At 44.8% G+C, this 27,325-nt stretch overlaps 1 protein-coding gene and 1 long non-coding RNA gene across 4 annotated transcripts in view; one reads left to right on the top strand and one right to left on the bottom strand.

The window, feature by feature from the left end:
• Nucleotides 1–11,116: 11,116 nt before the first annotated feature.
• Nucleotides 11,117–20,780, bottom strand: LOC126507688 (uncharacterized). The gene is made up of 2 exons (XR_007593610.1): nt 20,668–20,780; nt 11,117–19,704 (listed from the first exon to the last, which is right to left on the bottom strand). It is a non-coding gene; the product is annotated as an uncharacterized lncRNA (long non-coding RNA).
• Nucleotides 20,781–20,898: 118 nt separating this feature from the next.
• Pinx1 (PIN2 (TERF1) interacting telomerase inhibitor 1) overlaps nt 20,899–27,325 on the top strand; it is a 58,328-nt gene continuing 51,901 nt past the window's right edge. Inside the window, exons 1-4 of one of the 3 annotated variants that reach the window (XM_050152319.1) lie at nt 20,903–21,040; nt 21,575–21,682; nt 24,114–24,223; nt 25,582–25,674. In XM_050152319.1, the coding sequence (XP_050008276.1) occupies nt 24,191–24,223; nt 25,582–25,674 (126 nt within the window). In that variant the 5' untranslated portion in view covers nt 20,903–21,040; nt 21,575–21,682; nt 24,114–24,190. Of the gene's footprint in view, nt 21,041–21,574; nt 21,683–24,113; nt 24,224–25,581; nt 25,675–27,325 lie in introns of all 3 variants that reach the window. The other 2 variants (XM_050152318.1, XM_050152320.1) reach the window with 2 other exon arrangements.

Below are 27,325 nucleotides of genomic sequence, written 5' to 3'. Positions count from 1 at the left end.
GCCTCCCATCCCTCTTCCATTGTCCCCCAAATAACTAGGCATTCCACCAGGGCCTCTCAGCTGCTGCCCTGGCCTGTAGCTTTCTTCATTGTTTATTAATAAAGCAAATTTCATCCAAAGCAGGACCTAGCCACAAGTAGAGACATGAATTAAAACATCCACGGAAGTCTGGCTCAGTGGGAGCCCCAGAGATAGACTGGCGCCCCACATCCTCTGCACCATTTGCTCTAAGTCTGTAGAGCTTTCTGGTCACATACAACATGGCTAACAGTTTGTCCGCCATCTGCATAGGTCTGAACTGACCTTCTAGAGTGAGCTGTTTTATGGTTCCCCCAGCCTGGGGTCCTCCTCTCCTGCTCCTTCCTCCTGCCCATGTTCTACCATTTAGAGCACAGACACGAGGACACAGAGGAGCTGTTCGTCTGTAGTTGTCAAAGCAAGCATACAGTCAAGGCTGAAGATGGCTATCTGGATAGCCCATCAGCCTCCCCATCGGAAGGATTGTTCATTGAAATAATAAGGGAAAAGGGATGTCTTTAGACACCAATGGGCGGATACCTCTTGCTTCTGAGACCATTTGATCTCAGAAAGAAGCTGGGCTCAGTACAGCTGCTGTACAAAGGCCAGCAGTCCTCTTCTCAGGAGCTACCACTTTGCAGATGCTCCAGAAAATTAAAGCCCCCTGACATGCTAACCATAAACTCCTAACTGGTGAGCTCCTGGGACCCTTAGGTCTCACATGGCAAGACTACCCAGAAAACCCCTCCAGGACAGGTTACTCCTCATTAGATAAGTTAAAACTCTTTCCAGGGTGAAGGCAGAGAGCACAAAAACAAAATAACAAACAAACAAAAATAACCCACATTTTTTTTTCTTAATCTTATCAGGGTTTGCAATTGAACACATCTGATACCCTGATTTAAAAAAATGACTTTTCATTTTGAAGCAGGTGTTTTTTACTGGGACTTATTTTAGGGTCAGAGATCACTGGGCTTCTGCTGGCCTGGTGAAAAGGCAAACATTGGTGGCCACAGTATTAAGCCAAATTTAAAATCTTTAGTCGCCTCCATCTGTAAGTGTTCTGTATCTACCTCATTATGATTCTTTTGGTTTCCTGTGCTTTCGTGTTGTGTACAATGTCAGAGGTGAAATGTAGATAAAAAAAATATATATATATATATAAAATATATATTTTTTGCTTTGCAATAAAGTTCAAAGCTATAACACAGAATATTCATGAAATGTCATAGCCTTTTCTTGTACTCTATGCTCTTAGTTGTGAACTGTCCTCGGGAGCCCTTTTGCCTATTCACTAGAGTCAATATTGTTATGTTGGCCATTTGATAAGTTACTCTTCTTATTTTCACTGTACTTTTTTTTTTTGACACATTGAATACGACACTAGGATTCTTGAACAATTCTTGGTTTCAAAGGTGCTTTATTTCTGTGGATGCCAGTGACCAAATGGAAATATCTCTACAGACTGGATCTTCTAGATAATAGGATTCATCTTGATGCCATTGTTCTTTGGGTTTAGAACTAAAGGTTTGTGCATAGAGGTGGGGGAAAGGAAACATTGGTTTGGCTTTGTTTCTGTTTTTTTTTTTTTTTTTTTTTTTTTTTTTTTTTTTTTTTTTTTTTTTTTTTTTTTTTTTTTTTTTTTTTTTTTTTTTTTGTCTTTGGTTTTGAAACCTTTTCTGTTTACTTACGTCCAGCAGAGTTTCCTTTTGTAGGCTCCACTCTGTGGCATGGAGCACGGCGCGCGCTGACTCCTTGGCTTTGCTGTCCGCCCGGACTGCCTTCCTTGCTGGCGCAGCTGCTTTCTCTAGGTTGATGTCATGTTGTACCCAGCCTCCGCCTCTTCTCTAAACCTTCTGGAACTCTCTTCCATACCAATGTGTTATGAGGAATGGTGCTTTGGAAGCGTTCACAGTGTACAAGCCAGCGGTACCTAAAAACTCACGTTTCCCAAGAGTCCAGATGGATAACAGGACAGGTTCATGGGATCCTGATAGAAGGTGAACTGTCTTCAATATATCCTGTTTATCCACATGTTTGGACAAAATTACCTTCGTTTCACTAAGCACGTCTATGTAGCAAGCCCTGTATAATTTGTGCACTCAATGATCCTTGTTTTTTTCCTGTGTCTTGGGCCAAAATATGTATTTTTTTCTCAAAGTAATTCAATGTGCTTTAAATGGGATGAAGAAAGGTTTCAAAATTAGGGTAAAATATCCTTATAAGTAACACTTCTGCAAAATTCTAGACTTAGTATCCCCTAGCTCCGAGGAGCTAGGGAAAAGGAATCGTTATGGGGGTTGATCCCCTTATAAATACATACAATGCTACAAGGAAATGAAAACATCTATGACTCAATTTTATAATAGGTTGGGTTTCTTTCTCTTTGTTCTTCTAATGATCATAAAGAATTGTTGGGCGTGTATCAAAGGTTGACATTTCAACTTGTATTTGAGGGAAGTTTGGTTTGCTCTTTACCAATGCTGGGCTGGGATGGAAAACAACCATGGCTAGGTTACACTCTGCTCATCCCCCAGCTGTTTCTCTTTTTATGGTATAATGGTCTGTCTGTTAGTGAGTTGAAATGCATATAAAGTGTATAGTGAAGGTTGGGATATACTGGCGTTGATTTGGAAGGAAAACATAATGATATATATTTACATATATGTGTGTATGTGTGTGTGTAGCTAGAAGAGTGGGAATACATCACACACACACACACACACACACACACACACACACAAGTACAATAGCCATGCACTTCCAAAGTTGGTTTCTGATTCTGGGGAATTTGCCACTTCACTGAGCTTTCTACGATTCCAAGATTTCATTGGAAATAATGAAATGATTGAGAAATGTTTGCTAGAAAATTCTCCCCTTCTTCCCTCCCTCCCTTATTTCCTTCCTTCAGCAATAGAAAGCACAATTCCTAGTCTTACTTACCCTTCTGGTTCCATAGCTATGGTGTAGTCCAAGGAGGAAACTAGAATTCGTTCCTTGCCTCTGCCCTATACCCCTCCTTTCACCCAACACCAAGATCAAGCGGAGAGATCTACCCACACCTATCTCATCTTTCCATGTGCCTCTGTTTCTCATTTTTCCCCCATGGGTAGGTCTCCATTCCTGGAGAACCTCCCAGAGTTTGAATGCCAGGCTCCCTTCTCTTTCCATGCAGGTTCTGGGCCACCCCCACCTTTGGAGCTGTCCTCTCTAGATGCCTACACACATTGCACCAGGGCACAGACAGCAGAAAGTCAGAGCCACCAAAAGGGCTCTCCTTTATCTGGTAGAGACACCATGTGTCTTAGTACCAAAGAGAACAAGGTTCAGAATGTGGTTTTTTTAGAGGAAGAACCAATGGTCTTGGGTGGCTCTATTGGTCAACCAAGGAGAGGATGTAGATGGGACTTTGGAACAGGCCAGCCAGCTTTGCCCATGCAGTGACCTCTCTGCTTCCTTGTGGGTGTGCTTCTTGGAGAAAGAAATTCTAGGCAAGTTGGAGAAGCTTTGGAGTGAGGACAAATGATCAGCTTTAACTCACTTTTGTCCAGACAACCCATTTCTGCAGGGTGGACTGGTCCTCCTCTGGTCTGTCCACTGTTAGTTTTGTTGGGCGGAGGGGAGTGTTCCAGTAATGTTTTCTCATTATCCATAATTTAGATAATCACTGATCCCTGGAAATGGAGAAGACGCTGTCCCAAGAAGAAACCATTCCTGAAAGAGACGCTTTTCTTCCTAGTTTCCTAGTTGCTCTTGGTAGCTCACTCCTGATTCACTCCAGAGCCCCTGCATCCATTGCTGATTTCTGTGTGCCCTACTTTCAGATAAGAATAACGTCTAGACCTGGGGGACTTGTAGATCACTGAACCATGAGCAGCAGGTACACTTCAATGAGAGTCACAAATGATGCCAGTATTTCTTTACCCTGAATTCAAGGTGCTTTATAGCAACAGTCGAAACTCTAGACTTTGGGCTACTCAGACCACTGTGTGGGCCACGCTCTGACCTTCCTTACAAGGACAGGATGTCAGACAATGAGTCCATTTTACCTCATAGGAGTTTCTGCCAAAATAATATTCCCATTGAAAATGCAGCCAACTGTCCATCGAGAGTGTTTTCTATGTCAAGCACAGAGCTAGAACTACAGGGGATCTAAATGTGAAACATATTTCAAGGCAATTAACAGAAAGGGGTAATAATTGCACACAAAACACTATCACACCATAGGAAACAGAACACAAGACAAGTGTACCATGCAGTGGGCATCTGCAGAAAGACACAATATTTCCAAACAGAAGTACAAGGCAAAGGCTTTGAAAAGGCTAGCATATGGATCAAATTTTGAAGGATCTATGGGATGCCCAGAGATGAGCCATTAGGGTTAGCTATGACCTCAGTCATGTATAAGATATTGTTTCCTCTCTGATGGGAAAGCAAGGTATCTCCAGCATGCACAAGGTGTGCCTTTCTTCTTGGAACTGGTCCTGCCGATTCCAGGTGTAGCTTCGCCTTGAGGATAGACCATGGCCTGAACATAGCTGATGAGATGCAGAGGTTGCCACTGCTAGCACTTGAACAAGTCACTAGATTGCCTCAGTTTCTCTTAGTCTTGTTTCTTAGGGTCATTCCCTCTTTAATCTTCCTAAACCAACAACTTTTACCAATCCATAATCCAGCTAAAGTCCAGCCCTGTCCGCCTAGTGTCCATTCAGAAAGGATGGACTTCAATTTCATACATTTTTCCCCCTTAGGATTAACCTTAGTACATAACAGCATGGGCCACAGCTTTATTTTACAGAGGGAAATGAGACTTGGGGGCTTGAATAATCTTCCCTGCTTCCCTCAGTTAATAAGTGAAAACCCTGACACAGGGTTAGGTGTCTAGGGCAAAACCCCCTCGCCTCTCCCACCTCACCTCTGATCATACCCCCCTTCTTGATTGATGGAGCCCTTCACCTCTGTTTCCTTCTGTTATCTAAATGAACTTTGAAGGTTCACCCCTACAGTGCTATCATTTATTTGGACCTACAGATAAATGTGCCTGTAACAGCCATAATGGCTTGACTGATGAACTGTTGGGATGGTCAAGAGAAGAGATCATAACACATTCTTTGAACCTGACGGATGGCAAAAAAATTATTCACCTCAATTCCAAAGATTTTTCTCCTGATAGAGTGCCTAAAACAGATTCTATGAGAACCAGCTTCACTGATGAGTTTCTTTTCAGACCTCTCCCAGGAGGCCATTTGGAAGGATGACTCCATCCAGCAGAGACGGGGTCAGAGCATTGGGTGGCCCCATTGTTTTGTGAACCTAAGCTGCCAAACAGAAACTAAACAACACCTGCCTGTCTAAAGGGCTGGAGTCTTGCTTTGTCTCAGGCACAGCTGGATTTGTCTCATGTTTCCTATCAGAACCAAAAGCTATTCTTTTGATGCTAAAGGAAGAGATTTCTTCTCCTGAGGATAAGAGCTCCATCAGATCCCTCAGTTCCTAACAGTTAATCCATTCTGCATCCAGCTCAGTCTCACCACTCACTAACACCAGATAGACATCCCAAATGCTTGACTAGACCTATCCCCGGGTCATTCACAGTCTTTTGGGGGGAAATCTAATTCAAAGGGACTGAGTATAGGGGCTCAAAAGACAGGAAGACATCTAACACAACTGAGCTCAAAAACAGAGGAGGTGGCATGGCATTTCAGGAGGTCTCTGCTCCCCATCTTTTAAAGGACTCATGAGCATCCCCATGGGTAATGGTACCTGCTAGACTTAGGAACTAAGGACATTGATTAGGAAATGAACAAAGTGTGCCTCATCCTCTTCCCCCATCCATTCCCTGAAAGTCCCTTTCACTGAGTACCTATGCCTTGTCTCTGTAGATGAGGTGTAGTGGATTTGCAAGGCCATTAAGAGCCCTTCACCACAGCAGCGCCCACTTAGGAAAAAAGTCTCAACCCAAGAGTGGAGAGTGACAGCATGCTCCTCTTCCTCTGAACCAGATTCTCCAAGAGAGAGGATGATTGGTTGCTTTCACCCAAATCATGCTAAGGTTGATCTCGAGATGGAAGAACAGCCTCTCTGTTGCCTCACCTCCAGGAAAAATAAGACTGTAATATACCTTCCTAGCTATCATTCTTGACCATCATATCTTTATGTCCACAGACCATACGCCTCCATTCCGAGCCTTAGGGACTCACAGAGTTCATATAAGTGTATATTCTATGAGTAGGGAGAAGAATGGTCTCTTAGAAATGGCTAGAGAAGCATGACATGACACAAGGGTTGAACCAGCTTTGTATTACTTAGCCAACTTTCAAAAGCTCCCTGTAAGATCAGAAGCCATAGGCTAGTCCCCAGCACACTTTTGGGCTCACACTGACTGCCACTGGTTCCTCCTAAAAGTTTTCTTTTCTTTGCCACTGTTCTACTCTAGTGTCATGGCAAATTCTGAGATCTCCGCTGGAGTACTTTATCAAAAGTCTTTTGAAGTCAGTGTGTATCATCGTCCTTGCATTTAGCACTTAGGAGATGCCTATTTCCAAAACAGTACGTCTTTATCTCTTAGTGAGTTCATCAGGCCAGTTGCAGGTGGTATTTTAAAAGTCCTCATTGTTTAATAGTGATGAGGCATAGCACTGTTCTTTCTTGAAACCCTCAAGAAAGAGTTATTGGTTCCACCTTAATTTCCTAATTTGATTTGGCAAATTGGAGCGTACAAGTCTGCTGGACATGTACAGAGTGGTTTTTGTCTATGTGGATCAAGAATGACTTCTGGAACGAGATCTGGAATCTAGGAAGACATGCTGGGACATCTTAAGCATGGCTCCTGTCTAAGCAGAGTCCAGTCTCATCACAGTCCAGGCACAGCAGGTGGAGCACTGGATTCAACGTCAGTCTAATGCACCAGCCTGGGCACAGCTTCCTCTTCAGTAAACACAGACAGCAGTCTTTAATACCCCTTGCTAGCCTAGAATTCTGTTGTCAGTACACCCACTCTTCTAACAAAGAAGGCATAGTTTGGTTCCTCCCTTCCCAACTCAGCCTAATGTTTATAAGTCTAAGAACCCAAGGAGATCTTTTTTAAATGAATGAGAAGCTGAGCATCGCAGTACATAGACACCCCTTCTCAAAACAAAACAAAGACAAACATCTCCCAAATAAATTTTATTTTTTCTTGATTTAAAAGAAAAAAAAGAAGCAAGTGCTCATTGCTCTGATAAACATGCCCAAAACGCTTATTTTGCTAGGAAAAATAACAGAACACCTTTGCTTCTCCCAACTCCTGTTTTACTGATGATGTCAAATGGTTTAACTGTGAAGGAAGACCAGTGTTCTGGGTCCTAAGCTGGGAGTCAGCCACATTAGATGTTCAGAAATTAATGAGCAAACTAAACAATGCCAAGCACAAAGGAACCCTACAAAGCCTATTGTCTTTTAAACGTCACTTGGAGTAGATAAGTGTGTCACACAACATGCGTTTTGCATATGCAAGGTCATAAAAGTTTCATTGAATGAGAAGTTGACATGTGTCTAAGAGAAACAAATGAGGCTATCCATGGCATTTCCTGAGTGCCTGTTGGGTGCTTTGCCTCCAATAACTATGGATTAAGTGGTTTCCCACCCAATGTAAGGAGGCTGAAGGTCAGAGAGCTGACTGCCTGAGGTCATGAACTACAATAAAGTAAGAAACCAGCCTAGATTCCAGTGCCAGTTTGGTGGTATGCAAACCACACCAAGAGATAGTAATGCAGCAGCTACCTTGCCACCATGCCAGTCCCAAAAGTGTCAGTTCTTGAAGTATCATTCATGGGAATGTCTTTCAGCTAGGGACAATGCCATAATGGCACTAAGTACTCCAAGGTACCAAGAATGGCCCATACAGACTTGTCCTGGGGTATGATTTTTAGCTTTTAGGTTGCATTCCCTATCATCCCATCTTCTATTTTCATTCTGTCTTTTTCCTCATGTGAATACATCTGTGATCACAAATCCTTAAATGATGCATCATTTGGAGAGAGGAGGCCTGGCTGTCTGTGCAAACTCTGGGGATTTATTGAAGACTATAGTATCCGTAAAAGCTATTAAAGCAAACCAGCTTTTTAGAGTCCTCACTTGGCAGGAAGAGCCATGATCAGCAAAGCCCATAGACATCAGCTGGGAGGGGCCAGTCACTCTAGAGGCGCCCAGAGAGGTATACAAAGGACCACACTGTGGGCTATGCTGTGGCTCAGACTGGGCTGGGAGTACGGAGCATTTCCAAGGTGACTGCTGTAGTAGAGTGGGCTGTGGCCCGGTGACTAACTCTGGGAAAGCTTTGTCAGAGAGATTTGGAGGTAGGTCACTTCTGTCCAAAGGGAGGAGTGGAAGCACCCTTTTGCCAAAATTAAGGAATGTACTACATGTTTTAGAGGCGGCCCATGCTTCTTCCAATGGCCAGAATTTAACCAAATCACACTTCCTGGCTGGATTCACACCACCACTTCGCACTCAGTGTCGAAGACAGGGAGGCTTCCTGATGGTGCCGAGGAATGGGGGCTTCTTTCTGGCCTTGGCTGTAAACATGAGTAGAAGATTTGCTCACTTATACAGGTCACTAGGAGGAAGCCAATGGATCATCCTACCAGCCACAGTTCAGAGATGGGACATGGTGCTCTCCGCATCCTACACAGGTCTAGCTAACCCTGGAACCAAAGCACCTCTTATGCTAAACTAGCCTCCTTTAAATTCAGCCCCAAGGCTCACCATCAAACGGGGCTGGGTGGCTTTCTTGGATTCGGACCCCAGGGGGCTTTCGTGAAGAAGGCCAAAGACCAACAGGCGGGGAGTGTGGCTTCTGCAAGCTTCAGGCCTGCTGCTGTCTGTGCCCACTGTCAACTTTTTGTCCTTCCTCTTGGTCACAGAGAGGGTGACTCTCCAGTGGCTCACGAACCTCCTAACATACCCCCATAAATGAGATGCTGCAAGTCTCAAAAGGCAAGTCTTCCACAGGCCCCCTTGACTTTCCTCGTGTCCCACCCAGGGGCCTGGTCACTTCTTTTATCCAGCTTCCTCTTTTCCAGTCTTGCCCCAAGGTGAAGTTCCAGTGCACGAAACCATGAGAAGCACTGTTGCCTTGGCAATGGCCATCCATTTAACAAATAGAGGCCTCTGGGCCCCTACTCCCAACCTCCCTGCTGCTTCTGTTGTTCTCTTTCTGTCCAGTAGGTGGTGCCACCTTCTCTCCCAACAGCCTGTAACAGTGACTGAAGCGCAAGGCAATGTGGCCCTGAGGACCAGGCGAAAGCGCTGTGTTTCCTAAGCATTATGGGAAAAGCTCAGTGATGCGGGTACTCCCTCAGGGTCTTCCACCCTTCAGCCCAGTTTCCTAGTTATTTTCTCATTGAAATTGTTATCAGTTTTGAAGAAGTAGGCACCTTGTGCTGGCGAATTGTGCAAAACACCACCCTTCTGTCGTTCCTAGCCCTGGAAGGGGTGACGGCCGCAGCGCCCTGTCTCTGTTAAGACCGCCATCTGTTTTTCTGAGTTGATTTCGATTGGTGCATTCTCACTTTCAGGGACCTCTGATTCTATAACAAAATCAGCTACTTATTCTAGTTACTGTAAGCAGACACATAACTTTACTGTAATTTGAAAACCCTTGCACTGTAATGGTATTTAAAAAAAAAAGCGAATCCTATTGAAACTGATTTTGTATTTTTGATTATATCTAGATTTTCACATTTTTGTATCTAACCATAACCACGGCAGAGCTTCCATAGCTTGTGTTCAAGGCCTTGTTTTCTTTCCAGGTTGAAGTCTTAAGATTGTGTTGACACCAAAAGTTTAAGGGGGCAGGACTGGGGCCTGGCTGGTGGCACACTATCCCTGCTCTGGTGCCAGGGAGACCTCGTCTAGAGGAGCAAGCCACATCGCATTCCATTGCGTGAGTTTCCCACAGCAGCTCGCATCTCCAACAAATCCAAGGCCAGCAGTTTAGGCCCAACCTTTGCCAGGGACTCTTCTCGACTGAGCGGCCCCCCGCCCCCTGCAACACTCGGCTTCCTGGGCAAGGGAGGACATTTTTAAAAATATGAAACTTTTGGAATTGATTTGTGATTATTTTTTTCCTTCCTGCTGGAAACGTGCTGGGCAAACAAGACAGCATGATGTTATCGCCACCCCCTGCTTTTCCAAACCGATACACCTGTTGTGCTCTTTCTTTTCTTAGTGAAGAACATTCTAGACACAGACCTAAATACGAACTCTTTGCCTCCTGTATTTCGGGTTAGCAATTCTCCCTGTGTATTCCTAACTGTTGACGCGTTTGCCTTCTTAGCATTGCTTCTCATTTTACTTTATTTTTTTTTTACTGAACAGCAACAAAACCACAAAGGAACAAATTATCTCTTTTCCTCTCTCTCTCTCTCTCTCTCTCTCTCTCTCTCTCTCTCTCTCTCTCTCTCTAATGTGTAATGTTGTGTTGTCCAGATTCTGTATAAAAATATGTATATGATGTATCTGATATCTGGCAGCCACTGGCTGTTACTTTAACCAATATAATTAACAAAAATGCATAATGTTGGTGTTTGATTTTTTTTTTACAAAAAAAAACAACAACCTAGTTAAGATGTTGTGTATTTTTGCATGGTTAAAATGTACTTAGTGCATTAAGAAGTGTCGTGGAGGTGCACAGTGAACAGGCCAGTTTATTTTTAATCCTAACGGTGACTGGTTACCAACCAGACTTAGTCCCAATGATGTCTGTCTGCTTTCCTTTAGCATAATTCTATTTATAACTTGTGTTTAGTATTCAAGGTTCAACATAGCATATCTATCTATCTCTATTGTATTTACTGTTCCTTAAAACCAGGTTGTGGAAGTTCACCCATCGGGCACAGGTGTCTCCATTGCTGATTTCTGTTGGATTACACCCCACTGAACAGCTGTACAGTCCAGCTCTAAAGCACCAGGCCCCGGAGGAGACTAGGGCGGGCATTTCTCCTTCCAGAGATCTCTCTCTCTCTGAGCAGTACTGTGGTTTTTTCTTGTCATGGAACAATCTTTTTTCGGTCCTAGTTATATAAATGAGAAGAAAGGACAAGAAGGTAAGCAGGAGTCTAAGAATTATTTATATTTTATACACAAGAGTACATATATTGTAGATAGACAGGCAATAAATGTTGAGTTGGGTGGACAGGCAATGGGAGATGTTGAGGGTTCAGAAAGATGTTGCAGGATTCAGAAAGAGAGATGCCCAGCTTTCCAGACTGTAGTGGCACCACATGAAAGACTGTAGAAAAACTGGTGACCTTGTTATGCCTCTGTTTCTTCGTATATGACACATCAGGAGGGTGACGACAGAAAGGGAGACAGTTGCCTTTTCCTGGGTCTTCAGTGCACTTAAAGCAAAGATGGGTCCTAGGCTACCTGCGAGACTGAATTGCTGTTTGGAGATAGACTATGAGACACCCCCACCCCATCTCAGGACACCTGGACTTGCTCAGGGGGAAGACATGTTTTAAACAGGATATTGACAGGATGGTTCCCACATGGATTAGAGGGAGGAGAATAGCTAGGCATTATCTCTTGTCAAGGGAATTGAGTCCTTGTCCTGAAGTCCTATCTTCTCTTTGCCAAGTCTGCATCTGTGGCTGGTTTATTCCCTGGTACGCTAGCCTAGCAGTTTGTTATCCTATCTTTCCCCACCCCAGACTCTGACAGACAGCCCCTCCCCTTGCTGGGATCCAACATGTACAGTTGGTATTAGCACCTTTGTGGTGTTTAGCCCAGGATCTGTGTTTCTCAGACACTTATTTGTCTCGGGGCAGACCACTTCACCTCTCTGCAATCAAGCTTCTTCTTCTTTCCCAAGCTGAGGTCATAGGTTTCCAAGATCCTGGAGCTCATTGGTTTTGGAGATAACCATCTGTCCAATGGCCAGCTGAGTCAAAGGAAGTTCTTGGCTGTCTCTGCCTCCCCTCCTCAGAATTAAGAACTCAGAATACTCCACAGGCATCTTCTTCCTCATGGGCACGTACGTCCTCAGTGGCGTATATGTGTGTCACGTTGTTGTCAGCTGCAGGGGGCATTTTCCAGAATGCACTGAGTGCATTTTTTCCTTTTCCTCAAAGTCAAGGCTGTCTGCAGAGGAACCACACATCCGTTGCAGCATTGTTCCTCTCTTGCAGGCTCTCTGTGGCCAGGACTCAAGGGGAGCAGTACCAGTGTGCTGAGGATGTCGCTCTCTAGTCTCCGGGAGGCTATGGGGACAACAGTGAGTTGCTACTTGTCAGGAGCAAGCTCACTCTCTCTGGGTGCAAGGCTGTAGAATTCAGACCTTACTCTTGTCTGTTTCATCTGACAGCATCTCTGGGACTGCAGACCCTGAACACCAGAGAGGCCCCAAGAGCCCTGAGGACCCAGTGTCCTCCTTCCACAGATGAGGCAACCCATGCCTAGAGGAAAGAAATAACGAACAAAGGGAACTCTGCAGAACTGATGGAGCCACTTTGTTCATCTCTGACATAGAACCACAAGCTCAGAGTACCCCTTTAAATTTATGAAAGCTGTGTGGTATGTCCCCAACCACCATGCTTGACATCCCTAAATATCTTTCATGACCATGGTTGATGGGAATGCACAGTTCCCATTCCACTTTCCCAGGCCTGCGTGAGCCAAGTGAGGAAGGTTAGTGTGTGGGACAGGAAATGAGCAGATCTCCTCTTCACCTGTGTTTTTAAGAGGCACTGGATAGAAATAACAGTGGATTCTCTACCTTTGTCCTGCCCTTCCTACTCTCCTGCTGGGATGGGCTCTGAGTTTTCCTTAATATACACAGTAGTCCAACTGTCCATCTAACTCCCCATCCTTGAGCCCCCCCCCCATGACCTCCTCAAGGTTGTTTCCATCCCAGAGGCTTCCATTCATTCCAGAAAGAACATTCTAAAACTTTTTTTTTAAATAGTGTTTCTCAGGAAGCCATGGCCTCTGATCCAAACAAGTCTTCATGTTTACTTTAAATTCTCCCTGTTTATTCACTGCACATCTCTCTGTCAATTTTTATCTCCGCGGAGCCACCAGAAGCCATTAGGTATTTTCCTTGTGTGAAATGGCAGTTTCAAGGACTTTTATGGGTGTCATTTCCACAACAGTGACAATATCCTCAGGCCTTTCTTTCCTTTTTAAAGGAGCTTGGTGTACCATTCTTCTGTGGTTTTTTTTTTTTTTTTTTTGGTCTGGAGGACACTTGAGATTTATCCCTCAATCATGCAAAGATCTACTCTAGAACATGCTTTTGTTTGAATTTTTAGAACAGAGTCCACAGCCTGCTGCTGAGGCCCTTTGATTTTTCCTGAATCATCACTGATAAAGACCAAGAAGCCTCCAGGTCTTAAAAGGCTTTTTTTTTTCTTCTTCTTACATGGAAAAATGTTTTTGATTCCAGTTAGATTGAGGGATGTTTCTTAAAAGAGATCAAATTTCTGAGTTGGTGATTTTTTAAAGGACTTTATACCTTTAAAGAACTTCTATCTTAGCCTACTCCCAATGGGCTACTTCCTGTCCCCAACCAATCATCTGAAGAGAACCAGAAAGGATCCTGGACATCCTAGTGGTCTTCTCTGGAAAGAGATGTGCCCCAATCCCCTGCGAGGTGTGGGTCAGATGTTAAGGTTCAAGGTTCTTCCTTGACTTCTATGGCTCTAGAACACCCCCTTGTGGTTCTCTGGGAGAAAGGTGAATCTAAGATGGCCAGTAAGCCACATATCCAACCTTTTTCATCAAGAAAAGGAGCTGCCATCACTCCATATTAGGACCATACGCCCTAAAACTAATGTGCTTGATATTGGTAATAACAATTATCATTAGCTTCTCTTTACTTTAACAAAGCAGGTAACACAATCGAATTTGCAAGCATTCTTTCAGTCTCACTATCCTGGGCACAGACTCTTGCCTGTGCACCTTATGATGTGTTGTAAGCGTCTGTCATGCTTGTATAGAGAACCCTTCCAGTCTTTTCCTGAACCGTTAGAACAGCTCCTATCTTCCTGGTATTTTCTTTTTCTTTTTCTTTTCTATTTTTTTTTGATTTTTGAGACAGGGTTTCTCTGTGGTTTTGGAGCCTGTCCTGGAACTAGCTCTTGTAGACCAGGCTGGCCTCCAACTCACAGAGATCCGCCTGCCTCTGCCTCCCCGAGTGCTGGGATTAAAGGCGTGTGCCACCACCACCCGGCTCTTCCTGGAATTCTTAAACTCTTCCAAGAATAGGCAGGGCTGGTGAGTGCATTACTTAGTGAGCAGCTGAGGCCACACACCAGCCGCTGCTCACAGTAGAACTCCAGCCCAGGGCTGCTGCTCCCCTGAGCTATGTGGAAGCCAGGTCTCCCCAGAAGGATGCCTTGCAAGCCTTGCAAAGCAACAAGGTGCCTGCCATGAACACTATGCTCCCGAGGCTCATTGGCAGTTCTGAAGAATGTTGCCTGCCTTTCAACATGGTAAACGCAAAGCCAGAGAGTAGGCTTCAATTAAAGACTATAAAGGTGACTGCAGTCTCAGTGGCTGTAGAAATATGGCTGGATTCTAGCTCTACAGAGCCCATTCCCAGTGGCTTTGGGTATTCTGTCAGGGAAAGGAAGGTGTAAGCTAGGTCACTTCTTAAAGTATTTGTTTTGTACTATGTATCACGTACAGGATAAGTTTAATCAGGCACTAAAGTAGGACTCGACAAGGAAGTCATCCACCAGTCCTCTTTAGCACTGATCACTTTACTTGCCACCAATCTTGTTTTGTCCATATCCCTAGAGCATGCTTGTCATACGTTTTTGTCATTGGCTTATTGTTAGAATTCTTACGGTCCTGTTACCTACTCTTCTTAGGGCCTAAATAAGACAGCTTCCACCGGAGGAACTAGACAGGGATGTAGCTCCAGACAGCTGGCCATTAGAGTGTTTCCTCTTGCAAAGGTCTCATCCCCACCAAGGTCCCTTAGAAGGCTCCTGAATAATTTGAGTCTAGCATCTCTAAGTTGCTATACCTGCAGGTCCCAGGCATCTCAAAAAGAGCTTTTCTGGCCTGTTATCTCAGGCTGGAGGATGGAGGGGATTGATTCTATCTGCTTTACCCGGATCATACTTGGTTCTTCTGCAGGGATAGCTAGTTGTGCGCTTTGGCAGAAATGGTCCCAGATCCTCTTCTTCCACTCCGGAGTCTCAGCAGTCTTGTCAGAAGTCAGCCCCAAAGAACAAATAGCCGTTTGAGGTTACCTTCCCCATAGCATTGCAAGGTAACTGCTTTGTCCAGAGCATGGAGGAAGAGGGTAGTTCTGCTCTCCTTTATCATCTGCATGTCTCCTTCAGAATAGATTCAATTCACAAGAGCTTTTCTCTGCTCCCCAGAGGCCACGTGGGACCTCATAGTTCCATAGCCTTTATCACTATCCTGTCATCTGCTCAGGGGAAGGTGCCCTCTGGACCCCTGAGATTCTTGCCCTCTCTCCAGTTGAGTGTAGGTCTCACGGTGCATGCAAGCATCTGGCCTGGTTTTCCAGGTTGTGAGGTGTTCAAGGCCAATGAGATGGACCAGCAAGATGCGAGCCAGGGTCTTGGCCTAACTTCTGCATGAACCTTGGTGCTTCCACCTGCCACTCACCAGAATATGACCACAGGAAACAGTTCGGAGGGTAGAGACTGCTTAAGTTGCCCCAAGTCTTGGACGAGCCTTCTTCCCGTGGAGCCTCCCAAAGGGCAAGCCCTCTGCTATTGCGTACTGTAAATCTGTGCTCCAGGAGCTGAGGCTTGCTGGCTTGGGGAAAGTAACTGAGGAGAAAGGGCCCCCTTCTCACCTTTCGTTTACCTTTGATCTGGCTGAACTTAGCTGTCCTTAACTTCTAGTTTGCTAAAGTCCTTATTGCCTTAATGACCACCTACCAAACAGTCAGAACCAGGCGAGAAGTCCCTCCCATGGTATACCTTGGAAGCCTGCTTGTCTCCCCGACGCTGCTGTGCCTGAAAGGCAACCACACTCCCTCTCCAAAGCCCAGGACCTCCCCCCCCCCTCACTAACAGAGCAGTGTTCCCAGGCTGAGGACAAACCCAGGACTGCTCAGGCTGAGAGATCCCCAATGCCCATGGTAGCTACAAACCAACCCTACTCCGTCCTTTGGCCTCCACTGCTTGAGAACTGGACTCCTCCCTGCCCTCCGCCTCCACCTCTCGCCCAGAGACCCTTCACCCCATCATGCTCAGTGCTGTTCCTGAAGACCATCTAGACTTTTCTGTTCTCTGGAACATTCTACTCACCTTCAGCTGCAACATCCCCCTTCAGCCTCTCCACCAAGCTCTTTAAGTGAAAGGCAGCGGCTGTCTTCCCTTGGACAATAATGAATGTATCTACTGTAAGTGCAGACCATGTAGAGAAGTGGCTGGGTTCAGAAAAAAAAAAGAGGATTTTTGTAAAGCCTGTTTATTTTTTTAAGTCAGTTTTGAGCATTTCTATTTTATCACCCTTCACGTGGTTTTGGGGAACCCAAATTGTATCAAGGTCTCATGCCAAAACAAGCCAACAGTTGTTTTCTTTACCTTTTTCCTCCGTGCACCATGATTTCAGAGATTGTTTTGGTGTCATTTTAAATGTTTTCTTGTGACATGTACTGATGATAAAAGTCATCTTGACAAAAAAAAAGATTTATACATGAATCAGAAAGTATTTATTTCAATTTTGTACCTTTCCATTTTAATACATTATAATGTATTGACTCAACTGAGATAATATAAACAGTTCATTTTAATAACACGTGTGTGTGTGTTTTCCTTTATATATAGTTGGGGTGGGATAAACACTCCTGGAGTGGAAATAGTGTTAACTGACCTCAGTGTGAGCAGAGGGAGACCTCCCCTGCACCAGAGGCTTCTAGACTGGAAGTTGGAAGCAGCTGGTGCCTTTGGGGGAGGAAAAGATGGTGACGCAAGGAAAGGAAGTGTGGAGGTAAGTGGTGGCCTGCTGGACAATGCTGACCCCTACAGTGCTATACGTTACATTGGTCTCCCCACTAGCAAGGCAGGCCAAGACCACAATGGCCCTCGCACCCTGGCCCCTGGATGTGGTCTTGGATGGAAGACTTCAAGAGGGGCTGTGCAGAGGAGAAACACAAAAAGGGATATAATCATATTCCATGTCTGAGTCTTTGGCTGGAAGGTGGGCAAAGGTGGGTAGAGCAAGCAATGAGACAAGGCAGCAGGGAAGAGGGGAGATTGTAGAACTGCATCCAAGGGCTGCAATAGTTCGTAAGGCATGTGCAGCAAACAGGAGGTGGCACCAGGAATTATGGACATAATTCTCTACTTTCAAGGGAGATAGAGAGAGGGTCAAAAAGAGTACTTTGACCAGATGGATCCAGGATGCTGAGAGATACACGAGTCTCAACAGTTGGTCCACGTCCTTGATACCTTGTTTTCCCAGGTCTCCACAACTTTCTACAAAATAACCTTTATTTTTATTATTTTTAATTATGTGTATGTTTGGGTAGGTGAACTTGAGTACAGGTGCTTACAGGAGTCAGGAAAGGGCTTTGGAACTGGAGAAACAGGCAATTGTGAGCTGCTTTATATTAGTCCTGGGAATTGAACATGGGTCCTCTACAGGAGCAAGAGTTGTTCTTAACTACTGAGCCAGCTCCAGCCCTATCCCTTTATCTTTCTATGTTCCCCTTTCCACACACCTCATCGGTCTTTTCCAGGAGAAACACCGGAAGAGGAAGCCTGCCTTTGCTTTTAAATCTCCCACCCACCTTCAGTCTTTTCTTCTAAGAACATATGACCCTGGTCCAGGAGCTGATGACCAGATTGTTTCAAGGTCCAAGTCAGCATTTTAGAAATGAATCAGTTGCCAATAACATAAAATAATATCAGTCCTTTGAAAGAGCCAATTTGAAGACATGTGTGCCAGGAAAATGATAAGAATTCCCTCTGATACACTCATCCCTAAATGGCTTTCCTAAAAGTCTTCTGAACGATGGCAACTTTTGGCTTACAGAGTTTTCAGCTGTTTAAAGAGGGGCTAGGTTACATAGGAAGCTTGTACTGGTGTTCTTAAACTAAAATTCCTCCTATAAGTGTGAATGTATTCACCTTCCTAAATATTTGCATCCCAGGAATGATAAGAGACCCTTTCCTGCGTCGTTGCTCTTTGGAAATAAGGGTCTGGAATGTAAGATTATTACTCTGTGCCAGTGTGTAATTTTGCCTGTCTTAGTCCATTTGAGCTGCTGTAACAAAACACTGAAACTGGCTCAGAGATAACAGAAATGCATCCTTCAATGTTCTGGAGGCCGAGTTCAGGGTCCAGTGGTTACCAAATCTGGCTTTTGTGAGGGCTGCTTCCTGATTTCCAGATGCTGTCATGTTGCTGCTTTCTCAGAGTCTGTGAGAGAGGAGGAAACCTGGATTCTCTCTCCTAAAGGCACCGGTCCTGTCCCAAGGCTCCCTCTTTGTGATCATATTAACCCCCAGAGACCCCCACCTACTCACGCCATCTCCTTGGGGATGAAGGTTTCAGCATATGTGTTAATCTCATGATAGCACACGTCTGCTCCTCTCTTTGACGCATAAGAGAAAAATAAGCTTCCTTGTCCCTGGCAGTTGGGGCTGTGGGAGGGTCTGCTGCCAGCAATCCCTGCAGTTACCTGGGTGACCTGTTGTCTTCTGCCATCCCATCCCGAGCAGGTTTCAGAGCTTTATCTGCCCCTGGCCATTTGATGTAATGACAAGGCAAGTATAAGCATACTTTCTGATGGCAAAAAGGGGAGAAACTGAGCCGTTCCTTTTCTCCTGCCCTCCTCCCTTCATCCATCTTTCTTTTTCTGTTTTTGAAGTGTGCCACCTTTACTTTTTACCTCTGGGGTTTGAAAAATCACCTGGATTCAGGCGTTCCACCCAGCAAGGTCTTTCTTCCTGGGAACAGCACACTAAGGCTGGTTATAGGAAAGGATTTAGCAATCCCTTGCTCGGTCAAGTTCAGGCTATGTACGGATGAGCTCCGATCCCCATCAACCGACATTAATAATGAAGGAGGAATGACTGTGTGAGGCACAGATGAAGCATGTCAACATCCTCTCTTCCCGGAGAGTCAATCAGGATAGCAGAGGCCAGGCCTTTCACTCTTACAGCTATGGAACATGTTTACATAATGCACGCCAGATAATCTCAGGTCTTTTCTGCTTGCCCCTTATTTCCACGATGATTAATTTATTGGTTTACTTTTTTTTTTAATCACCAAGACTAGTTTTTGCTCTGGGCAAAATCATGATAGAAGCAAGTTCCCCACAGTGTCCGAATCAACTTGCTTAAGACTCCAGGCTTGCACTGATTACAAGCTTTATTTTCTATCCTCTCCAAACTTGTCCATCAGGTTCTTCATAATCAGGGGTAAGCGGACAATAGAAGTTTATGGTGCCCCCCAAAGATGTTTTCAAACAAAGAACAAAGGTTTCCAAAGGTAGCAGATGCTGTGATCCAAGACCACTCACTGGGAATGTCACGCACTGGCCAAATCCTCCTTGTCCGTAGAGATCCTCCAGAGAAGAGTGAGAGGCCACACAACAAAGCCTGTCTCCTCACTGTGTGTGAGGAAATGGTCCTGTGTGCCCTCCTGTTTGGAAGCCCTCCATTTGTCGGGTCTTGGGTTTGGTGATCCTGATCGGAAACCCTGGCCCTGGGAAAGGAAGGATTTTGGACACGCCTGGGTGTTCTAAAGAGGTGGCTTGGTCAGACCCAGCCTCAGTCACACACCACATCAACTGCCTCTTCTTTCTTGTTTATAACCCACCGTCAAGCATATGGTCCTTCTTGGCTGAGTGTCATCCACCTCCTCATCTCACAGGTAAGCAGAAGTGGGCAAAGCCATGCCCAGTTCTCAGGTCCCTCGACTTCCAATTCTGAGCTCTTGCCCCACCCACCGCAGCTACTAAACAACACCACTTCATTTCCCCAGCCTACTGCGTCCTAGAAGGGCTGCACTCACTGCAATGGGGTCTACATGGGGCCTTGTTGGGTCTGATGAAAAGTGGACGTGACCTTCCCAAGAAGAGGAAATGAGAAAAAAAGGGCCCCTGGGAGGGACAGGGCCCTGGCCAGTGCTGAAGGCACGGCTACAACAAGTATGTGAGAAAAACTAAGGTCTAGATTGGAAGCTGAAGTCTTGACAAAGAAAGGGGCCCTGAAGGTCTCTCCCTATAGGGGAAAAACAGATAAACAGCATGGAGGGGTAGCTGAGGTCACACGTTTGGAGGAGAAAGGAACGCAAGGGGACGGGTACAGAATATGACAGGATGCATTCAGCAAATGCCAGGTGTGGCCGATTGAGCAACGGAGCTGGGAAAGGCCATTGGGATTTAAGTCTGTCACAGCGAAGACCATGGAAGGGTTACCATTACTCCATCGTTGAGCACAAAAAAAAAAAAAAAAAAAAAAAAAAAAAAAAAAAAAAAAAAAAAAAAAAAAAAAAAAAAAAAAAAAAAAAAAAAAAAAAAAAAAAAAAAAAAAACATGGTGTTTCTCGTTTGCCTTTGCCAGCTAGATGTCTGTTTCTGCCTTCGCTCCCTCCCTCCTCTCTTGGCATTCCCAATGGGCAGGGGTAGAGTGTGAGGAACGTAGGCCACCCTCCACAGTGCCAATACCTTCCTCTTCAGCCGCTTCTCCAGCTCTTTAAAGGTCCCCATGGTAGAACTTGCGAACAGCTCTAAGGTTGCTTGCACACCCACTTTCAGAGTTAAACTGTGACGTGCTTGGGTCCCACGAGGTCTGGCCAAGCCCCGGAACGAATCCGCTTCTCTCAATCCTGCAAGGCGGCCCCGCCCCTCAGCTTCACGTGATTGGTAGCGAGTCGCGCACAGCTGACGTCAGTAGTACGCGCCCCAGTGCAGCCTTCTACCCGGCGTGCGCGCCCAGGAGGCTTCTGTCTCATCCTCTCTTCAGACTCCTCATAACCTCTGGGCTTCCGACCAGAGGCAGCGCTCGGCCAACTTGCGACAATGTCGATGCTGGCGGAGCGTGAGTGTCGGCCGACCTGGGCAACCGAGTGATGGGTTGACGGGCACGGGCCACCAGGGTGACCGGGGCCCCGGGGTGTCTAAGTTCCGGGTGGGGACCGCAGTGACTGCCGGGCCCGCGCGGGACAGATGTCCCCGAGACTCTGTTCCTGGTACTAAAGGCTCGGGTCGCGCGTTCACGTGTGCGTTCGGAGACTCAGGACACCAAGTTTCGGACTGTCCCGTGCGCTGGCCCTCCTGGGAGGTCACCGGGGAGGATTCTTTCACTTCTCTGGGCTCAAGTGACCTGGGGTTCCGAAAAGACGGGTCCCGTAGCATCGCTTTAGGCTCTGAAATTAAACAGTCCAAGATGTGTTGGTCCCAGAGAAGAAAAGTAGGATTACAAGTTTCAGGCACTGTTTAGCCCGTGGCGGGAGTGCAGGCTGATGAACGGTTCTGAGCGAGACCGAGAGGGTATCAGCGGTTAGAGGCGACTTTGCCATCTTTGTCTTTGACACTTAGCATCACTCTGAAGTCCACTAATTCTCCTCCTCAGAGGCGACTTTCACTTGGAAATGATACGTGTAGCTACAGATTCTTGCCACCAGAAGGCAGTCGAGTGATGGTCGCTAAGAACTGGCTTTTGACTTTTCCTGGAAGTTGTGTAGGTATCAAGGAATGTAAAGAGATATTTTCATGGCACTTTAGAACAAAGCGTGTTTTAGTGAATCTTCTTCCCTATCTCTCACTACCCTACTGCCGCCTCTGATCCCCTACTGACACTCCTGGCCCCTCTGTAGTTTACCCCCACTCTCTTTTCATGTAGCATATGGCACATCCTGCAGGCAGCCCAGTAGTTGGACTGGAGAGTGTCCTTCCTAGGTAGGTCAATCGATGCCACCCTCTTCCAGGCAGTTCACCTGGTCTCTACTTCCATGAAATTGGGCTAGTTTCTGCCTTAGCCAAGGCTTACAAATCTTAAGCGAGGTGACTACATCAATAGTTGGGAGTGTCAGCAGTGGGACATAGGGAAGGACAACTGACCTGGCAGCCAGTTCCTTATGTAGCATGGCAATGCATCTTGTGTAAGTATGTAACAGGGATGCATTTCTGACGGGAAGGGAAGGAAACTTACAAGCCTTGGTCAGTGACCCCTGGCAGGCATTCTCCAGACATGGATCGGGCACAGACATTCAGAACACCAGCTAATACGGCTGGTTTTACTGTGTTCATTCACGAGATAGTGTTGTGCTGAGTATATACTAGTTCTTGTTTTTTTTTCTTAACTAAGTGGAACAAGTTTTTGGATTACCTTTTTTCCCCAAGGCATAACACTGCGAATTGGCTTGTGGTGTCTGTTTGTTTGTTTTCCTGCCTGCATGCTTGGGAACGGTTTCTTGTTTGCTGGGGTATGTATAGGTAAGGATCCCTGTTGGTTTTACCTACAACACAGTGAGCCCTTTGACTAGAGGTCATGTCATTTTCAGTTGGGTTATGCGGCTGTTGATGATAATGTGCTTGCATGCATGCAGTGGGCGAGCAGGAATGACATTCAACCTCCAGGTTCCTTACTTGGCCACAGGTGACTTTGGGGGTTCAGATTCTTGTTCTGTTTGCCTGGTGGGTTCTTTTTTCTGTTGTAGTTTTTCCTCAAAATTGTCACAGTGAAGCCGAATGTGGTGGCTCCTGCTTGTGCTTCCCCAGCATTTGTGGAGCTAAGACTAGAGAATTGCCACCAGAGCTAGGCTGTCTCAGACAAACAAACAATACAACTTGAGTTTTTGTTTTTTTTTTTTAAGATTTATTAAGATTTTTTTAAGATTTATTTATTATGTATACCGTGTTCTGCCTGCATGTATGCCAGCAGGCCAGAAGAGGGCACCAGATCTCATTGTAGACTGTTGTGAGCCACCATGTGGTGCCTAGGAATTTAACTTGGGACCCTGGAAGAGCAGCCAGGGCTCTTAACCTCTGAGCCATCTCTCCAGCCTGAACTTGAGTTCTTAATGGTCAGTTATTGATTTATATTCATTTCAGAGAAAAGTTTCCATGACACCCAAAGCAGTTCCCTTATTTCAGCTATTCTTTCTTTCCTTCCTTTTTTTTTTTCCTTTTTTTTCTTTTACTTTTTCTCCTTCTTTCTCATTTATATTTTCACACATTTCTAATCAGCTATAGGCAAAGTGCTTTATTTTCCTCTGCAGTGAAGCATAAGGACGAATAACTGAATATGACATGGAAGGGATAGAGAGTAACAGGACACATGAAAGATGAAAATAAATACCACAGTGCAACAGAATGTGAAGTCACGGATTATTCTGGAGGCTCAGTGGTATTTAATAAGAAGGGAGGTATCATATTATCTGTTAATCATGTTACACTATTAACTCCCTAAGGTCATAATGACTTGTGTATTGTGTATTAAGAATATAAATTGATCTGGGCATGGGAGGTAGAGGCAGGTGGGTCATGAGTTCAAAGTCATCCTTAGTTACATAGCAAATTTAAGGTTAGCCTGGGCACTGCATGAATCTCCATCCCACTCCAGCCCCAAATAAGTTTTGAAATCTATAGGACCTTGGTTTGTATAAAAGGTTTGGGTTTTACTTGGGGATTAGGCAGATATTGTTCTCCTAGCCTCAGGCTTTCTCATCTGAAAGGTAGAAAGGTAAGAAGATCTCCCTTCATTGAGGTAATGTGGAAAGAGTGTCTGCTGTATGTGTAGCATTTAGCCTATAACCTGAAGCTGTGAGCGTCGGAGTGACTGCACCTGCTGCTGTGGCTTCTGCAGCTGCCAGTGAGTATGAAGGCGGTGACAAGAGGGCCTTTGGTTGCTGCCAGTGACTGGAAGTGGAAGGCTAAAATAGTAGTCTGTCAGGTATTTAGTTTGCATTCTCTTGGAGGGAATGTTTTACTTTGAATTTTACAAAGTCAGTTTATATGCCAGGAATGTATAGTTACAGGGAAAGCAAGGGGTAGATTCTCTTAGCCCCTTGGACCCTGAACATATCCTGTTAGCACGCAAGCATGTGCTGATTTGCATGTGCTCTTCCAGGTAAAGACGGAGTGCTGATGAAATGCCTTTTCAATTGCAGGTCGGCGGAAGCAGAAATGGACTGTGGATCCCAGAAACACTGCGTGGAGTAACGATGATTCCAAGTTTGGCCAGAGGATGCTTGAGAAGATGGGGTGGTCTAAAGGAAAGGTATTGCATTGGAAGTCTAAAGTATCCATGCCATGCCAGAAGGCAGCGAATCAGAAGACAGCCTTCTTAGAGTCTGGGAGAACTTTGTGCTTTAGACAGTAATTGATTTTGGAGAACTAAATTGTGACCAGGTGGTAAAGTTAGACTGGAACTGAATGCCAGGTCTTCTGGTTACTGCTGTATTAGTAGCCTTCTTAGATATCTTTTAATTCATTACACATGGAATCATGCTTAGGTTTCAGTTTTGTGTTTCCAGGAATGGTACTTAATTTTCCTTCATAGTAGATACTTGCTTTCTCAAATATCCCACTTCCTCCTGACTGCAATGGAGCTTCGAATGTGAAACTGTGCATTCTGCTTCTGTCAGAGTTGGCAGATCCAGTGGGTGTGTGGTATCCTTAAACTGCCTCACCCTTAGCAGTGCTCCGCATGTTGGCTGCTTTGTTGAACTTTGCCGTGGTAGCATCACTTCCCTTTCTCTCACCTCGTGCATCACCTCAGCAACCTCTGCATCATGGCCAACTTCTTCCTCTAGTCTTCTGAGCTGAGGAGCCACTTTGCATACTCCACGCAGGCAATCTCAGTAATTACCGTGTATTGGATTATGCCTCCTGGCTGTGATGCTTGAGGGACCATCTCAAGATTATTTTTTATTATAAACCTCTTGTCCCCTCAAGTCTTGTCCTTCCCAGGTTTTCCTGATTTTTAAAAATGGTGCTAACTACCCAAGCATCCAAACAATCCCACCTCCCATTTCCCTTCTTTCCTCCTCTGTCCATTTCTCCATATAACAACCAGAAGGGTCTTGAAACTGAACTTTAGATCATGTTGCTCCCTTGCTGAAGATGTTTCCAAGGATTAAAATCTGCATCTCTGCTCCAACTTTCAAGGTCCTGTGATGTTCAGTCTCTGTTTTCTGTTCCTTTCCCATTCACCTAGCTGAAGCCTCCCTGGAGGGCTTTCTCATCTACAGTCCCTGCACTTGGCATACAACCTTCGGAGTGAGAGCTAAGTGAGACCAGGAACCTGGAATGCTCCTCCACCTTCTTAATTGATGTCGTGTTGTAGTGTTAAGTCACAGAATGCCATGTGCTCCACGTGCTTCCTAACGCTATGACTGTTTTATACAGTTCTTCCTGTTGTGATGACCCCAATCATAAGATTCTTTCATTGCTACTTCATAATTGTAATTTTGCTACTGTTATAAATAGCTGACCCCTGTGAAGGGCTGTTTGACCCATAGGTTGAGAACCATCGTTCTGGGTTGTCTCTTGAATAGATAGTAAAGAAAGAAAGAGACAATTTCTCTTTGTAGCTAATAGGGTTATATTTGATTTCTTTCTTTTTAATCTCCACAGGGTTTGGGGGCTCAGGAGCAAGGAGCCACAGAACATATTAAAGTTAAAGTTAAGAACAATAACCTGGGACTCGGAGCTACAAACAATAATGAAGTGAGTAGCTTCTGTGTGTTTTCTTTGCAGAGTTGACTTGTGTCAACATAAACATTGAAATTCGTGCAAGTAGATGGAATGGCTTTTATCGAGTATGGTACATGCTTTGGGTGAAGAAAGATGTAAGAGCACTTGACTTAGCTTGTCCTCATCCTGTGACATGCATCCACCGCCTTGCCTGTCCTCCTGAAGCCTTTACTTAATGGCCTAGAAAGGCTCTCCTATTTTATGGCTGAATTTTGTAAAAAGTCTTTTCAGAACAGAACCAAATGTTATTTTTACTTCTACCCTAATATTAGTGTAATACAACCCTAATATTGTCTTCTTAATGCAGGTGGCTTTGAGAGTGGGAAGTGATGTAGGAAAGCTGTCTTGTCTCTGTTTGTGTTCCCCTTAGTCTCATAGCCTCTTGAACACAGACTCTGTGCTTGAAAGTCAGCGGCTGACAGACTCATCATGTTTAGTACCGACGGCTCCTTTGCATTCAGAGTCAGGCTGGGAGCTTTGTCCTAAACTCCTGTAGCTAACAGAATCCAGTAAAAAAGAAAAGAAAAGAAACTGAGAGAATGACTTTATGTAAACTGAATTGCTTAGAATAGTTTAGTATTTCTGACTAGAATAGCGAAGATTTTTCTGAAGTAACAGCTAAAATTTTAGCCACTGAAGAAAGGGTTTCTATAAGGTGTAAGTGCTGATTTGAGAAACACAAAACGTGCTATACTTATGTTCTTAGGAGAAGCATTGTGTTCTATAAACCTATTTGTACACCTTAACTTTTAAGCTTTCTTAATAAGAAATGCTTATGTAAAGTTATATGGGCAAATTCTGCTCAAAAACCCTGTTGCCCACTGGTTCATATTGTTTAGAGGTTTAGAGATCATTATTAATGAACCCCTTGCAAGTAGGAACTTGTTGATTCAGAGACTTAGGGCGTCCTTCCACAGAATTCTGCCAAGTTGCTGCTGACACAAGTAGTCAGAATTCAGCAGAATAGTCCAAGTTGTGTTGCACATAGAGGACGCCATGCTCTCGCTGCCCTTGTCTTTATCATGTCCATGGTGTGTGTCACGCCCCCACCCCGAATTTATTTATTTTCTTTTATGCATATGGGTATTTTTTTCTGTGCATATGTGTTTGTACCACATGCTTGTCGTACCCATGGATGTCAGAAGAAGGCATGGGTTCATCTGGAACTGGAGTTAAAGACAGACGTGAGCCACCATGTGGGTGCTAGAAATTGAATCTGAGTCCTCTGCAAGAGCAGTCAGTGCTCTTAACTGCCGGGTCATATCTCCAGTCCCCAATAGTCTCTCTGTGTGAGAAAATACTAATTTTATATTGCTTAAGTGTAATTTTTAGCAAACAAACTGCCTGTTGATTTGTTTTGCTCCAACTTAACTGTGGATGAGCCATATACCTTTGGAATACAGGTTTGAACTTCCAAGCAGGTTCCTCTAAATATATATTATCGACTTTGTTTGGGGACCAAACCTGGAACTTTTATACACGCTAGGCAAGGACTCCACTACTGAGCTTTGACCTAGATTCTCCAGCTTGTATTTGGCTCTGCTTACACCTTATTCCAAGTTTATAGCTTTTATATGGATGTGCTTAAACCTCATTTCATGTTTATACTGTTTCTTGAATCCAG

This window comes from Alexandromys fortis, unplaced genomic scaffold (assembly GCF_014885135.2).
Source record: "Alexandromys fortis isolate MF-2015 unplaced genomic scaffold, M_Fortis_MF-2015_v1.1 scaffold_75, whole genome shotgun sequence".
Classification (NCBI taxonomy): domain Eukaryota; kingdom Metazoa; phylum Chordata; class Mammalia; order Rodentia; family Cricetidae; genus Alexandromys; species Alexandromys fortis.
Note: the sequence above shows the minus strand (reverse complement) of the source record. Positions and strands in the feature narration are given on the sequence as shown.